This window comes from Mustela nigripes, chromosome 13, assembly GCF_022355385.1.
Source record: "Mustela nigripes isolate SB6536 chromosome 13, MUSNIG.SB6536, whole genome shotgun sequence".
Taxonomy (NCBI): domain Eukaryota; kingdom Metazoa; phylum Chordata; class Mammalia; order Carnivora; family Mustelidae; genus Mustela; species Mustela nigripes.
This window is the reverse complement of record NC_081569.1, coordinates 46,705,652-46,722,077: the sequence shown is the minus strand read 5'-3', so window position 1 is coordinate 46,722,077 and position 16,426 is coordinate 46,705,652. Positions and strand designations below refer to the sequence as shown.

At 39.7% G+C, this 16,426-nt stretch overlaps 1 protein-coding gene across 1 annotated transcript in view; it reads right to left on the bottom strand.

The window, feature by feature from the left end:
* IQCH (IQ motif containing H) overlaps nucleotides 1-16,426 on the bottom strand; it is a 131,917-nt gene that overhangs the window by 105,769 nt on the left and 9,722 nt on the right. Inside the window, exon 3 of the mRNA XM_059372074.1 lies at nucleotides 3,717-3,792. Within this exon, the coding sequence (XP_059228057.1) occupies nucleotides 3,717-3,792 (76 nt within the window). The remainder of the gene's footprint in view (nucleotides 1-3,716; nucleotides 3,793-16,426) is intronic.

Genomic DNA, 16,426 nt, shown 5'->3' with positions numbered 1-16,426 from the left:
CTTGGGAGCACTTCATACTTAGAGCTGGAAAAGACATGTGTCTCCAGAGAAAGCCTTCCCAAATTAAAGCAGTGCATCAGCATTGTGGGATCCATTGAGCAGGTAAAGACAAAGCTGCTTCACAGCCTGCTAGGAAGAAGAGCCCTGATTAAAGGTCATGCCATGCGTCAGATTCCGGTTCCTTCGGTTATTCTTCCTTTACTATTTGTCTCCATGAACTTGTCGACAATTAAATAATTGCCTGCCCTCTTTCCCTCCTTCTGCCTTCCTTCTTTCTAGTCCTTCCTTCTAGTCCTTCCTTCCTGCCTCTTTTCCTCCCTTCCCCCTTTGTTTTTGTTTTTGTTTTGTTTTGTTTACGATATGCTGTCCGCCCACCATGATGTTACCCAGTCGCAACATCCTTCTAGCAAGGATGGCTCTCTGTCCTGCCATCCACATTCTCTCCTAGTCCTTCCCGAGACCCTGGCTACACCTTCGTCAGAGCCCAAACCCGCGGCCATGGTCTAATTATTAGCACGCGCTGCTCTAACTAACCGAATCATCTAGCTGGGGAAAGGCTCTTTGTTATTTGCAAAGTGTTACTATTAATTAGGTAATTTTGAGAGTTTCTGGAGCCATTATTTAAGAAAAATTCTAAATTTAAAACGAAACAAAACAAACAGGAAGGCAGGGTGATGATTACACAGATCGGTAAGTCACAAGGGTGAAGGGAAAAAGGAGGAGGTCGGGTATTACCTCCCGAACTTCAGAAATTACTGCCCAAAGAAGAACTCTAGGAAAAAGGGGTGCGTATTTCTAAGCGGATTGTCTTTATGAGAAATGTTCCTTTCACACATGTGGATAGCATGCGGATGTAGGATTAAACCATAGCTGAGCGTCCCTAAAATAAGATATTACCAAGATCTCCTTGTGGTAAATAATCAAGTATTTGGGATAATCCAACATGGATATCATTTTTAGGGAAGGATTCACCTAGAAAGACTAAATTGCCTTTTTTTAAAAAAAAGATCTTATTTATTTCACAGATCACAAGTAGGCAGAGAGGCAGGCAGAGAGAGAGGAGAAAGCAGGCTCTCTACAGAGCAGAGAGCCCTATGCGGGGCTCGATCCCAGGACCCTGGGATCATGACCTGAGCCGAAGGCAGAGCATTTAACCCACTGAGTCACCCAGGCGCCCCAAGACTAAATTGCTTTTGGAATGCATAAGCTAACGTTCCCTTTCTCAGACGCTCATACATATCCGTTAGTAATTAGCTTTGGCAATTCTGTTGTGTGAACACAAATAAATTCCTCCCACCATTTTGGCTCTAAGTGAGCACTTAGATTCAGAGTAGGAGTGAACTGACCCTCAGAGATCGAATGTGCATTAGTTCGTTCGAAAAACGAAAAACCAGAGATGCCACTTGTCTGGCCTGCTCTTTAATATTTGTCGAGAGTCTGAAATGTGTTAAGTTTTGTACAGAGCAGACATCATTACCTCAGAGGGCTAGCATTATTTGAAAGATATAAACAAAATTCAAAGAGAGTAGCTGACCTAATCAGGGTTTAGGGATTCAGCAGAATTATAATATTGAATTTTAGAGCATGATGGGTCTGGAAGGTCACAGGCTTTGCCTTTTTTTTTTTCCTTCTGTTTTTCTTTTTTAAAATATTTTTATTTATTTATTTGATGGAGAGAGATAGGGAGAGAGCACAAGTAGCAGATTGGCAGGCAGAGGGAGAGGGAAAAGCAGACTCCCTGCTGAGCAGGGAGCCTGATGTAGGGCTCAATGCCAGGACCCTGGGATCAGATCCCAACCAACTGAGCCACCCAGGTGCCCCAGCCTTGCCTTTTTACTGAACAAGCTATTATGGACTCAGGAAAATGAGCCTTGGCCCTGAGGTCTGACTAACCGGGGTTCAAGTCCAAGCCTACCACCATCTGCTACATACTCTTGGGCCAGTTATCATCTGCTATGGGTTGAATGTTTTGTGACCCCACAACAATCATAAATTGAAGCCCCGGTGCCTGATGTGATGGTATTTGGAGATGGGGCCCTTGAGAAGTAATTAGGTCAGGAGGGTGGAAGGCTTCCTGATGACATTAGTGTCTGTAGAAGAGGAGACACAAGAGAGATTATCTCTCTACCATGCGAAGATACAGCCAGAAGGCAGCTTCTTGCAAACCAGGAAGAGGGCCCTACCAGAACCCAACCATCCTGGCATCCTGATCTTGCACTTACAGCCTCCAGAACTGTGAGAAGTAAATGTTTGCTGTTAAAGCCACAGCCTATGGTATTTTGCTATGGCAGTCCCAGCTAAGACCACATCCTCTACACTTAAATGTTTCTCATCTCTAACAATGAGGAAAGTTGCTGTGAAGATCCTAACATGCGTAAAGAACCTTTCACAGTGACTTAGCTCCGGTCAGTGCGGTTATCACCATAGATAGGAAACTCAGACTCAGAGAGGTAAAGTGATTTGCCCATGATCACACAGCTAGTTGCCCTTCCCCTCCCCCATACCATCCATGCCGACAGCTCTAACTGTCCAGAACTCCCCATATGGCCCCATACCAAGCTGGCCTCTCCTTCAATCTTCCTTTTACCACTTCCTCCATCAGAGCTAACCTGGCCCCGGCCTGCCGTTTCCTTCTTATTTGGAAAGCAGTCTGTTAAACTTACCCTGTGAACATGGTGATGAACCATGGCATGGTGGGAAAGGGATGGATTTGAAGTGAGAAGACCTAGGATCTAGCTGTTACCGCCCTACTACATGGCCTTGGGAAGTCACTTCTCACAAGTCTGGTGGGGTATTATTTTGCAGGAGGGGGTCATTCAGGGTGCTTCTGATTTTGATACCCAATGTCTCTCTGAGAAAGTGTCACCCCTTACGAAATGCTCTCTGTTATTTAATAAACTCCTGGAGTTAGCAGAGCCAGCACATTGAAGGCAAACATCTCCAATAGCATCACCTCGTGTACCATGAAAAAGACCTGGGGATTTTCCCTCTTCTCTTTTTTTAAACAGGAAGCTTTTCTAGAAACCTACACTCCATAGTAAAGGAATAGCTGCTTATACCAACTCCATGTGAAGGTGGTCATGGGGAGAGAACCCCAGAGAGTGATATTCCAGTCAAACAAAACAACAACAACAAAACTGAGATCAACAAAACAGTTCTCAGTTCCTAGGACCTAGACACTGCATTTAAGCCATAAGTGTCAATTAAAAGTGAGAGTCAGAGTCCCTAAGCTTTATAAAGAGGATAAAAGGCAAAAATAGAGAACTCACTGAGCAGAGAGACATTTATATAAAGGAAGAGAATTGTGTGTAAAGGCCACTCAGTTCAGCAGCAATTTTCTAGGGCTAATTTCTGCAATTGCTTTGAAAGGTATCTTTATTCAAATGAGTCTTCCTCAATTCTGAAACACTTTCTGAGGAGGAAAAAAAAAAAAAAAATCCTACCCCTCGATGTATTCCTTTGGAACAAAAACACACATTGAATCAAATTCTGGTTGAAGATCAAACAGAAGAAATCAGGAAGATTTTTGAGAGAGATGAAATACGTTTTCAGCCAAATGTGATACTGCCTTTTCTAGAGACTTATTTTATCGCTGCATTGATTTCATCTTTTCTGCTCCCTTTTTAATATTTTCAAAAAGAAAGAATGCGACATAGGGAAGGACAATCGCTTGGAGCAATTAGGACTGATGGGTGGAACCTGCCTGGGATGCGTACAGGGAACCTGGCAGGTGGGAAGTGAAAACAGCCCGGATTCCTAGATTTCTGAGAAAAGGCACATCATCGTTTTTCCCTGTGTGGTAAAGCAAGAAGAGTGAGCCTCCAAAAGGACCTCTATTATCACCAAAGTAAAGCTTGACCTTGTGCTTTTCCTGAGGAAAATGTGTGTATAACAAGTCTGTTGATCCCACATGGCTAAGGGATACTTGCAAAATTCTCACAACACCCCACCTTGTCACCTCCTTTAAACCTGCATAAGGATGCTGCTTTATTTTCATTCGTAGCACTTATCACTGCTTGACCGTTTTATTAAATATCTGCCTTTCTCACTAGAATGTAAGTCCCAAGAGGGCAAAGACTTGGTTTGTTTTGTTCACTGCTACATCCCCAAGGTCTAATACACTGCCTGGCACATGGTTAAAGGTCAGTGAGGATTAGTTGAATGAATGTATGAATGAAACTGATAGCTACCTGGGGCTGGGTTTATAGCATAAAACTCTACTATGATCGTACAAGTTATTTGCAAACTAATAGCTTGAGTTTTGAAGCACTAACAGACTACTGAAAATGTCCATACCCTTGACTAAGGAATTCTACTGCTAAGAAGTAGCTTAAATATAAAGATTTATGTACAAATATGGAGGATGTTCATGGCAGTTTTATTTATAACAGGAAATTATTTAATTATTTATTAATAATGAGAATAGTTAATAATCTGACATTTATGATTTAATGTCAAACCATAGGATAGTAACTAAGAAAATTATGGTATATCTTCAAGACATATTATTATGTTCTATGAAATGTTCTATGAAGACTTTTAAAGTCATATATATAAAGGCTTATGATAAATTGTTAGGAGACAAGTGATGGGTCGCAGTTGAATATATTGGATGATATCAACAAAGGGCCATGCCAAAGTTTAAATAATGCCAAAGGGATATGATATTATAGGATTGTGTGTGTGTGTGTGTGTGTATTTAGGCATTTTTTTCTCCTTTTTGAAACTTTCAGATTTTCTATGAAGTATCAGGCCACAGTGTAATGAATGAAAGAGATAAAGTAAAAAAAAAAAAAATTAAGGTAATTTTGTGGCTTACTGGTAACTTAAACTTTTTTCTAAGTTTCACTTTAATATTACTAAATAAAATTGTTAGTCCCAAGCAATAGAAGTGTATACTTAGGTGCCATGAAGACAGATAAACACAATTTTATGAGTATTTTTTTCTCGATTACTTCATACAAGAAAAAAAAGATTGTTTTACACATAAAACTGTGTAATTTTCATTCACTTTGAAAGTCTCGTCAAAAATGCATAGGTGAGGGTAGCAGCTGCTAATGAATTAGAGAAAATGGAAATGGTTTTAAATGATGCCACAGGTTTCTGGTTTTGGATTTTTTTTCTTTTCTTCCCTTAAGAAGGTAAATTAAATGAGGTTTTGTGAAACAAAGTGAGTCTAAAAGAGGAAAGAACAGCCCTAGAATTCCTTCTGAATCTCCTCTTAAACCTTCAGGCTGGAGAACTCCAATTCTTGCCAAAGTACCACCTGCCCTCTCTGTGACCCTTCAGGACAAAACAAAAAAGGAGACTGTGCTGTGCTGGGCACAAAGACCACCAGGCAGGCACTCTCTGCTCTTCAAGAAGTAGGTTGATATTAAAAAATACCTACTCATGTCCTCTGCCCTTTTTAAAATTGGATTAATTGGTTTTTTGATGTTGAGTTGTAGAAGTTCTTTATATATTTCACATACTAACCTCTTATTGGATAGATTACTCGTAAATATCTTCTCCCATATCAATAGATTGCCTTTTTGTTTTGTTGATGGTTTTCTTTGCTGTGTAAACCTTTTTATTTTTGTGTAGTCTCAATGGTTTAATTTAGTTTTGTTTCCCTTGCCAGAGGAGACATTTCTAGAAAAATGTTTCCATGGCTGGTGTCAAATTCTGCCTATGTTCTCTTCTAGAAGACATACAGATGGTCAACAGATACATGAAACAAAGCTCAACATCACTAATCATCAAGGAAATGCACAAAAAACCCTGCAATGACATATCACCTTGCACCTGCCAGAATGGCTAAAGTTAAAAATAAAACAAATAACAATTGTTAGAGAGGATGTGGAGAAAAAGGAACCCTCTTACACTGACGGTGGGAATGCAAACTGGTGCAGCCAAGAGGTAAACAGTATGGAATTTCTTCAAAAATTTTAAAAACATAATTACCATATGATCCAGTAATTCCACCACGGGTATTTACTCAAAGAGAACAAAACCACAATTTGAAAAGATACAAGCCCCCTCCCCCATGTTTATAGCAACATTATTTACAATAGTCAAGATATGGAAACAGCCCAAGTGTCCATTCACAGATGAATGGATAAAGAAGATGCAGTGTACACACACACACACAGGAATATTACTGGGCGTAAAAAAGAACAAGATCTTGCCACTTGCAACAATGTGTGCAGATCTAGAAGGTATCATGCTAAGTGAAAATGACAAAGAAAAAAAGACACAAAAAGCCAGATTCTTGAATACAGAGAACAAACTTGTGGTTGCCAGAGGGGAGGTGTAGGTGTGTGGGGGTTGGGTGAAATAGGTGAAGGGGATTAAGGGTACACTTGGGATGAGCACTGAGTACTTAGAGCATTGTTGAATCAGCCTATTGAAGACCTGAAACTAACCTAACACTGTAGGTTAATTACACTTCAGTAAACAGAAATAAAGAAGTGGGCTTATTTCCTTCAATAGGTAGGTCACATTAAAGCTAAAACTGCTGCTAGATATCACCTGGTGGTTTTCAAAGTATATATTTTCAAACCTGGAACACTTTGTTCGGAAACAATATAATCTGATTATGAAGAGGGGCACAGTTAACACAGCTGCTGGAGGTGTGAGGGGTCTAGAGCCCCACCTACTGGGAACTTCCACTTGTTTCCTTTTCCTGGGGGTCTTAGGGTGAGCGTTGTAGGGGCTATGGACGTTTTGTAAAAAACCGTGCTGGTCTAATCCCCTCCTTCTACAGATGGGAGGAAATGAGACTGGACAGGGACAGTGTCACTGTCACACATGTTGCTTCTTTAAAATAGTTCAGCTGACTCACCTAGAAAATAATCACGATTTTTTAACAAAAGGATCAAGAGTAATACACTGGGGAAATACTAAAGAAAGTAACAATGTAACAATGACTAAGAAAAGCAAGACTCCATAATTGACACTAAAGTTTGTCACCCAAACCTGTTCTTTATGTAGCAAAGGAGATTTTATGGAGAGGTATGTCTTTTGAAATAGGATTTTCTTTTATTTGTTTTTTCTCTAATTTGGAAAATAGTTTTGAAAATACAGGGAAGTACAGAAAAATACTATAAAAAACTACCATGGGCATATGTTAATCTTTTATCTTCTTTGCTATATGTGTGTGTGTGTGTGTGTGTGTATTTATATATATACGTATATATATATACATATGTACATACATATATATACACACACGTGTATTTATATATACACACACACATATATATGTATATGTATATTATATATATCTGTGGCTCATAAATGTAAGAAAGCAAGCTACAAAAGTCCAGTAGTTTAAACCAGAGGAATCTACATGAAGATGAAGTAAATAACATTAGATAATATAAAATATTTATGATGTATATTTGAGATATATATATATCTCCAAAGCAAAGAATACAAATATATATATTTAAAAATATATATTTTAAAATATATACTTATATTATTATAATATAAATATATTAATATAAATATAAATTTTTATTTACATAGTGTAAATTTATATTTACATTAAGATATTAATGTAAATATATGTAATATATATCAATATATAGTATATATGTAAATAATATATGTAATATATATTAATGTAAATTCATATTTACATTAAATATATAAATGTAAAATACATTTTACATTTTAAAATATAGTATATTTTATATATTTATAATTATTTATAAGATTTAGATATATTTAAATTATTTATATATGTGTTGAAAATTTTTTTAAAAGCACATAAGGTACAATTGAAATTGTCTTCCTATTTCTTTTTTTTTTTTCAAAGATTTTATTTATTTATTTGACAGAGAGAGAGATCACAAATAGGCAGAGAGACAGAGAGAGAGATGAGGAGAAGCAGGCTCCCCGCTGAGCAGAGAGCCCCATGCGGGACTTGATCCCAGGCCCTTGGGATCATGACCTGAGCCGAAGGCAGAGGCCCAACCCACTGAGCCACCCAGGCGCCCCTGTCTTCCTATTTCTTTTTAGCCCTTTCTTTTCCCTCCTCCATTTCCAGAAGCAAACATACTCATGAATTAACCTGGACCCTTATGTCCAATAAATATATTTGTTTGCTTGTTTTACCCATAAAAAGATTTTTTATTATCAAAATATTCATTGAAATTAAGTGGATCTTCACATAGTTAACATGACTGCCTTGAGATAATAAAAAGATATATTTCCTGAAAGAGGCAGTTTTAGCAACTTTAACCACATGTGAACTAGAGCCCTGAAAAGACTGGCCTTAGATTTCTGAAATAACTACAAAATCTACCATGGGGATTATCTTATTCCTTGGATCCTTGTGCAGGGCCTGTCTCCACTTTATCCTTCCACTTCTTGAGTCTTGGTTGCTTGGTTAATGAACTAGAAGACAGAAAAGTCTCTTAAAGTCAGAGCCAGCAAAAGCAGACATGGCAGCAGAGGTGACAAGCAGTGTCCTGAGTATGAAGGAAACAAATGAAAAATGACCAGAAACGGGCTCTCTGCATATGTGGTACTGGGGAGAGAAGATGTTAGTTATATCAGGCAGGCAGAGAGATGGGATCTTTTAGAAAGATTTCCACCAGAAATGATTGGAAGTTTAAAAACTCTCTAATGCTTTGGGGCTCTGGCTGCTGCATGGCCCTGTTCTGTAGGCTGGCTCTATCACTTACTAGGTAGTTGACCTTAACTTCTTCATATTTGGGTCCTTCCATGAAAATGGGAATAATAATAGTACCTACTGCACAGAGATGGTGTCAAATGAGGTGAGCTAATAAAGATGTTGTCAAATGAGGTGAGCTAATAAAGTATAGGAACTGTGGAGGGCACAGAGTAAGCACATGATATGTACAAGGTGCTAGTAGTTAGTAGTAGTGGCAGTGGTTGTAGTAATCAGTAGTAGTTATCATCCTAGTGGTGGTAACATTTGGAAAACCAGCTCATGTGGAAGAGTTCATAACCTTGTGTCCCCCCCGTGTGGGGACTCTGGAGACTCATTCTGTCATCTGGATCCCCTGCACCCTTTGGCCAACTGTGTGGGCCTGGGGACAATGACAGTACGGAGGTTCTAGGGCTGCTGTGAGCATTCGGGGGTGTGTGGAAGGGGCTTCCTGTCATGTTCTAAGAACAGCCTCAATCACCTTTCGCTGTTCTAAATCTTCCAGATACATCATGCCTACTGTTCTTAAAGCACATCCTTTTTAAAGTGTAGAAGCAAGCTCACAATTTCCCCCAAGCAAGAAGTCAAGGGAAGCAGGAGGAAGGTTCTGAGTGCATTGATTAGTTTACACAGGAGCAACCTGTCTTGGTGCTGAAGTCCCGTATGCAGTCATTGTTTTAAGAACAGCTCTGTCTAGTCCCACTCTTGCAGAAGTACAAGGAGACCCAAAAGTGGACTCTTTTTCCTTGAACAGGGGTGGCTAAGCTCACTGTGAAATTCTTTCTGATAAGATCCCCAAAGGAACAGAGGCCTAGAAGATGTTTTTAAAAATAGGCCAGTGAATTCTGATAAGTGCTTTATAATTCCAGAGTATTTCCACACACATTAACAGCGCTAATATAGCAAACTTCTAGGAGAAGAGCTATTATCTCCATTTATCAGAGGAGGAACTGAGGCACCGAGAATTTCAGTGACTTGCTCAAAATTCCTCTATTAGTAAGAGAAGAATCCAGCTCTTCCCTGCTTCAAGTACAGAACATTTATGACTCACGCATGACCCAGTGGAATGTTCTTTACTGGCACGTACTTGTCTGTGGGAACGATGTCATTCCCCCAAAGTTTTTGTTACCTTATTGGTTTTAGGCAGCTTCGTTCTGAGTCCCATACCCTTACCAGTGACCTCATTTATGCAGCGTGTGTGTGTACGTGTGTATGAATGCGCGCGCACGCACACACACACGTATGCACATGCTGGGGGCCAAGTGAATTTTTTTTCGCATTTTATTCCTTTTCAAGTGGACTTTCAAAAGATGAGGATCCTAGATTGAGGTTGAAGACCATTGTTATTCAGCCAGATTTTGAGGATGTTAAATCACATTTCTGGGTTGAAGCCTGGGAAGTAATTCAATCCTAACTGAAGGGGGTAGGGAAGGTTTTTCACTTTAAATGAACCTTTTTCTTTTTTTTTTCTGAAGGCATGATCTAATTTCTTTTATAAAAGAAGAGCAAAAGAACTTTCGCTGCAGTCTCCAGCTGTCACCAGCCTCCCATACTTTTGCCCTGCAGCAAAAGGAAGGGACATCAGGTGACAAACCCCAAATTTCAACTAGTCACACAAATTACAGACCTTCTTATCATGATGTCCTCTTGACCTTTTGCCTTTCCCCTACAATGAAGAATGAGACACAGTTTAAATCAAAATGACTCTCATGGGCAATGTTACAAAACAAATAGCACAGAGCCTCCCCCCACCTCCTTCCCCCAGCTTCCCCCGCTGGGCCAGCCTGTTCCCTCTTTCTATGCAGGCAGGAGCTAATAATTAGAAAGACCTTTCCCACCCCAGACGATGCTGCCTTGCTTGCCAAGAGCCCTGTTTGATTTGAAGAGAGAGTTTGACAAAGTAAATATTTACAACAACAACTATAGTCAGATGCCAAGTCCCACTTCTAGGGGATACTGAAAGGAGTATTTCCAAGAAAGGGCTTCTCCGTGTGGCACCGCGCCATCCAATGGTGGACGCTGACCTAAGGTCTGTTCTGGCTCCATCAGGGTTTCGGTGAGCCTTTTCACTTCCATGCTAGGATGTTTTTCACAGAGCATAGGAATAATTACATTTACCATTGAACAGCCGATTCAGAAACGTACCAATTCGAGACCACAGGAAACAGTCTTGATATACGACTGCCCCAGCACTAGGGGAAAGCTTCGTGAAGTCAGCAGAGAGGATATTAAAGGCAGGGCTAATTAGCCCTCCAAAAGTGTCTTTATTAAAACAAAACATTTTTTTCGGATTCAGATCGATTACCGCAGAAAACCTAGTGATGTTTGTATTACCTGTAGATCTGTTGTCTATAACACTGTGGGACTTGAGAGCTCAAACATGGTGAGAATCAAAACAGGTGCCCCCGCCTGTTCCCATTATGCACATTAGCCTGTGGCCTTCGCACAGCCTGTTAAACAGCTGAATTTGAAACAATCGTGGTGCAGGCCAAACACTAGCCCGAAGGCCTGTTTGTCTAGGGACTTGGCCATTTACATCAGTTTTTTTTACCCACATTTTTCATGAAACACAAATATTTGCCATGGCAACTGGGGTGTCACATGACACGCTGCTACATAAACAGCTTGGAAATCTCTTAAGGGGACACAGCCCACCAGGGCTGCAAATGCAGGGAAAGCATCTTGAGGAAGATGTGGGTGTTAAGAAGGTCTGGGAAGAGCAGGTAACAGTCTACTACGTAGAGACAGTAGAATTCATTTCTTCTCTGCCACTCTTCCATTTCTCTTTCTACCTTGCTTTTTTAAAATTTTTTTAACGGAGCAGCTATAAATATGACCACATAGGGTAAGCTCAGAAAAACACCCTGCCAGCTGTCTCCTTTTTCTGGTGAAAAGTTTCAATTATCACAACTCTGTGGCTTATAAACCTAAGAAAGCAAGCTTCAAAAGTCCAGCACCTTTAAACCTGGACAATCTCCAGAAGAATTAATTATGTTCTACTGTGAGGCCCTAATGTTAGAGAAGACCGAATTTCTTCCCTTTCCTCATTAGAATATCTTTGCAAAGCTGGAGAGCTTGCTTTTTATCCTATGCTTAAAGACAATGAAGTAGAGTAAAACCTCATAAGAACATACCCTGTCCAACATGAATTTGGATATAAAGCAATAGCTATCATATTTGGGACTCTTGACCCTGTTAGTAATATAGGATGGCCCAGTCATTTAGTCACAATGTGACATGATTGAATTTTTTAAGACCCCGTGGATACTGTCATGAAAAAGTTTGCCATGCCGTACATTGAGGTACAAACAGCAATCCCCCTTTAAAAATCAAATGCTTCCCAGCAGCCAGAATAGTATTTATTTCTATATGAAAGTTACAACTCTGTCATATGTGCATATTACTAAACATCTCACTGAGAATATTGTATTTAACAATTTTCTTCTGTTAGTTAAAAGCATGAGGGGCGCCTGGGTGGCTCAGTGGGTTAAGCATCTGCCTCGGGCTCGGATCCTGATCTCAGGGTCCTGGGATCTAACCCAGCATTGGGCTCCCTGCTCAGGGGTGAGTCTCTGCTTCTCGCTCTGCCCCTGCCTCCACTCATGTGCGCTCTCTCCCTCTCTCTCTCTCACATAAATAAATAAATAATCTTAAAAAAAAAAAAAAAAAGAAGTATGAATACCTTTGATCTTTGTTTCTTGGAAGAGAACTTCTTTGCTTCCACGGGAATCAGCTGTGGTTTTGGAAGTGTAGCCAAAGGGGCTGTGGATGGAGGTGGGGTATTGTTACCTCTTCCAGAAAAAGGCTGAGTCACTGGGTGGATACTATTGGGTCTGCCACTTGAAAGTCAAATGGCTCTGTCACTGTTCACTATTGTCTTGCCTGTATCAATTCAATGAAACATTTGTGATCATTGATTTCAAAAGGAAAGCCCAAAGCATGGGATGGCAACTGTTCCTTCAGAATAGAACTCATTTTGTGCACACTCCCCAGACAGAAAGGCACATCTTAAAAGCAAGCGCATTAAAGAGTAATATTTGTCATATAAAACGTTTTGTGTGGTCTCCCTGGGTGGCTCAACTGGCTAAGCGTCTGCCTTTGGCTCAGGTCATGATCTTGGGGTCCTGGGATCCAGCCCAATGTTTGGCTCCATGCTTTGTGGGGAGTCTGCTTATCCCTCTCCCTCTGTCCCTCCCCCTGCTTGTGCTCTGTCGCTCTGTCTCTCTCTCGAGTAAAATAAATAAAATCCTCACAAAATTTCTGCTATAAGATCTCTTCAAATAGCCATATTCCCAAGTTCATTTAATAAGGAAGTTAATATAACTGCACATGGGAGACTATTGTGTGGTCAGTAAAAAAGATGATTTTGAAGAATTTAAATGGGTTGGGAGAAATAATACAAGTGAAAAAACACAGGAAATATCATTTATGAAATTAATTAAATCTCAGAGCAACAATGTTTAGAGAACACATCTGGTCCATAGGTGGTAGGCCTCCCTGCTAGACAATGCTTGGGAGAGAAATCACATCTCTCCTGTCACCTAGCAGCAAATCCAACTGCCCTTTACAGATAGCTCAAGTGTGACATTCTCAGGGGTGAAAAATCCATATACTACTCTTTCCAAGAAAGAAAACAAAAATAGTTTATTTAAATAGTAAATTGAGTCAAAGAAGTGAGGCTTCTTTTAACTCCCTGAGTCCAACCCCTTTTCTGTCCATTTCATCTGAGAAAGAATGGACAGACCCCGATCAAAGACAGCACACCAGTGCACAGTTTGGACCCAGTTCACATTTCACAGGTGGGCCACAAGCAATCTCTCCGGCCATCTCTTAAAAAGTAGTAGGAATTCCAGAATCTAATAATAAAATCTATCTCCACAGAAGGCATTTGTTGGTTGCCTCTTGGAGCAAGCTGGTTTGACCTGGTTTTCTGTTTTCTTGGCTCATCCCTTCCTGGAGCCTGGCAGTTGCCTAGACTGTGTGAAGACTCCTTTTTTTTTTTTTTCTTAGATTTTATTTATTTATTTGACAGAAATCACAAGTAGGCAGCGAGGCAGGCAGAGAGAGAGAGAGAGGAAGGGAAGCAGGCTCCCTGCTGAGCAGAGAGCCCAATGCAGGGCTCGAGCCCAGGACCCTGGGACCATGACCAGAGCCGAAGGCAGAGGCTTAACCCACTGAGCCACCCAGGTGCCCCTGAAGACTCCATTTTAAACCTGTAAGTTTTGCCTTGACCTCTATGCTCTCCTACCCTGTTGTTCACTTGGACTATGTCCTCCCACATCTGAAGACCGCTCCACACCCGGCACTTGGGCTACTTGAAATCCACAGATTCACCCGTAAAGCCCTGTTATTCCCGGTGTCTGCAGGCTCAGTGTACTGTTGGTTAAATTATCAGGTTCCTGCAGATGAGTGTGAGATTTATGGTTAAGTTCTGACATTGAAACAGAACAGCAGCTGACAAGTTTTTGAGTAGGCATAATTTTGAAAGAATTTTAGTAAAATTTTAATGAAATTTGGTAGATAAAAATCTAAAAGATTTGTAATTTCATATGGGTAATCCACAGTTAATGGTATATCTAAAATTTAAAAAAAAGTTTTTATTAGTTACCTGCAGAAATTCTGTCACTGAATTATAACTGCATGTAGCCTTAAGTTTTTTGGGATACATATGTTTGAAGAATGTGCATCTCCAACAAAATTTGTATCATAAGGTACTGCCTATATTTTGCTATTCAATTTTCCTTCTGGAAATATCTGTATGATAAACTTTGTCGGAGTTAAAAATATCAGGGGGAAAAAAATCTTGTCTTTCTGGACAACCCTGTATGCTTCTATGTTAGTTCCTGTTATGTACATGCCCAGTAACATTTCTTTCTTGCTAATTTTAAAACATATTCTTTTTTTAATGTGCCCAGCTCCAAAGGACACCAGATTTAGCAAACAAAATTTTTAGAGGACATACAGTTACATTTTAATTTTAGATAAACAACAAATAATGTTTTAGCATAAGTATGGCCCAAATAGTAAATATATTTAATATCCAATGAAGAATTTTTATGAATGATTGTAAGGAGCATAACTTATTGTGTAAGAATTCGGTGTAAGTATGTCCCAAATCCTAACCTTAACCCTAAACCTAACTCCAGCCCTAGAGATTCACTTTCTCAGCCTTTCTTAGACCTAACAGTAGCCATATGACCAGTGAGATGTAAGGGGAAGTCCATCCAGGGGCTTCTGGGAAGAAACTGGTAACCACTGTATTCCCCTCTTTCTGCCTCGAATGTGTACATTAAGGCCCAGATCTGTAGGAGCCATCACAGAACCAGGAGGTGGCAAGCATGAGGTTGAGCTCAAACATCCAAAGAAGATAAAACAGAAAGAGAGCTATTTCGATTCTTCCATTGAGTACCACCAGCCCTACGCTGCCTACTCCCTGATTTCCAACTTGTGAAACAAATGAACCCCTCTCATTGGTTAAATCACTGGTAGTTAGGTTTTCTGATATTTGCAGTCCCATACGTTCCTGGCCGATGCCCCTTTCTCCCTCCCTCTTTGTCTCCATTCCATTCTTTGTCTTACTGTGTATGCTAGGGCCTCAAGGACGTGTTCAGTGATGGTGGCAGTAGTGGTCATTATTGAACTGTCTCTGCTTTTAATGGCAAGATAGAACGCTCCTCAAGTGTGCCTACTAAGAATATTGGTTCTGGGGATTTGGCTGAAGGCAATAATCAGGGTCAGAAAATCCTCTTATACTTCTACTTGGCTCAGGGGTCTGCCCCATTATTAATGTTGAGTTGCATTACATGATTTTTAAATTTTCTCACATATGGAGATGATCATAGGATTTTTCTTTTTTAATGTAATTGATTTCTAGTTTCATACCATTGTGATTAGAAAAGAAGCGTGGTATGATTTCAATTATGAGCAGGGGGCCTGATGTGGGGCTCAATTCCAGGATCCTAGGCTCATGACCTGAGCTGAAGGCAGATGCCTAACCGGTGCTGAGACACCAAGGTGTCTCAAGCATTTTTCAATTATCTTAAATATATTAAGATTTGTTTTAATATATACTCCACTAGTAACTAATGATGTTAAGCATGCTTTCACTTATGTATCTACCACCCATATGTCATCTTTGGTAAAATTTCTACTTTAATCCTTTGTCTATTAGGTTATTGGATTGCTTATTTTCTTATTGAGTTTTGAGAGATTTTTATATATTCTGGGCAAAAATTCTTTATCGAGTATGTGTCTTGAAATATGAATTCTGAATCTGTAGCTTTTCTTTTCATTTGCTTAATACTGTCTTTAAAAGAGTAGAAGTTTTAAATTTTGATGCAGTCCAATGAACCCATTTTTTACTTTTATGGACTTACAGTAATTAAAAAATCTTTGCCTAACCCAAGGAAACAAAAATTTTCCCCCTTTGTTTTCTTGTAAAAGTTCTTAGTTTCAGACTTCACATTTAGCTCTATGATCCATTTTGAGTAAATTGTTATACATAGTGCAAGGGATGGGTCAAAGTTCTGTATAGGTCTATCTTCAGTTGTTCCAGCACCATTTGTTGAAAAGACTATTCTTTCTCCATTAAATTGACTTTGTGTCCTTGTTGAAAATCAATTGACCATATGTGTAGATGTACTCCTGAACTCTCTTTTCTGCTCTGTGGATCTCTGTATTTATCAGTTTGCTAATACCACACTGTTCTGATAGCTATAACTTTATCCTAACTCAGATAACATGAGTCCTCCAATGTTACTTTTC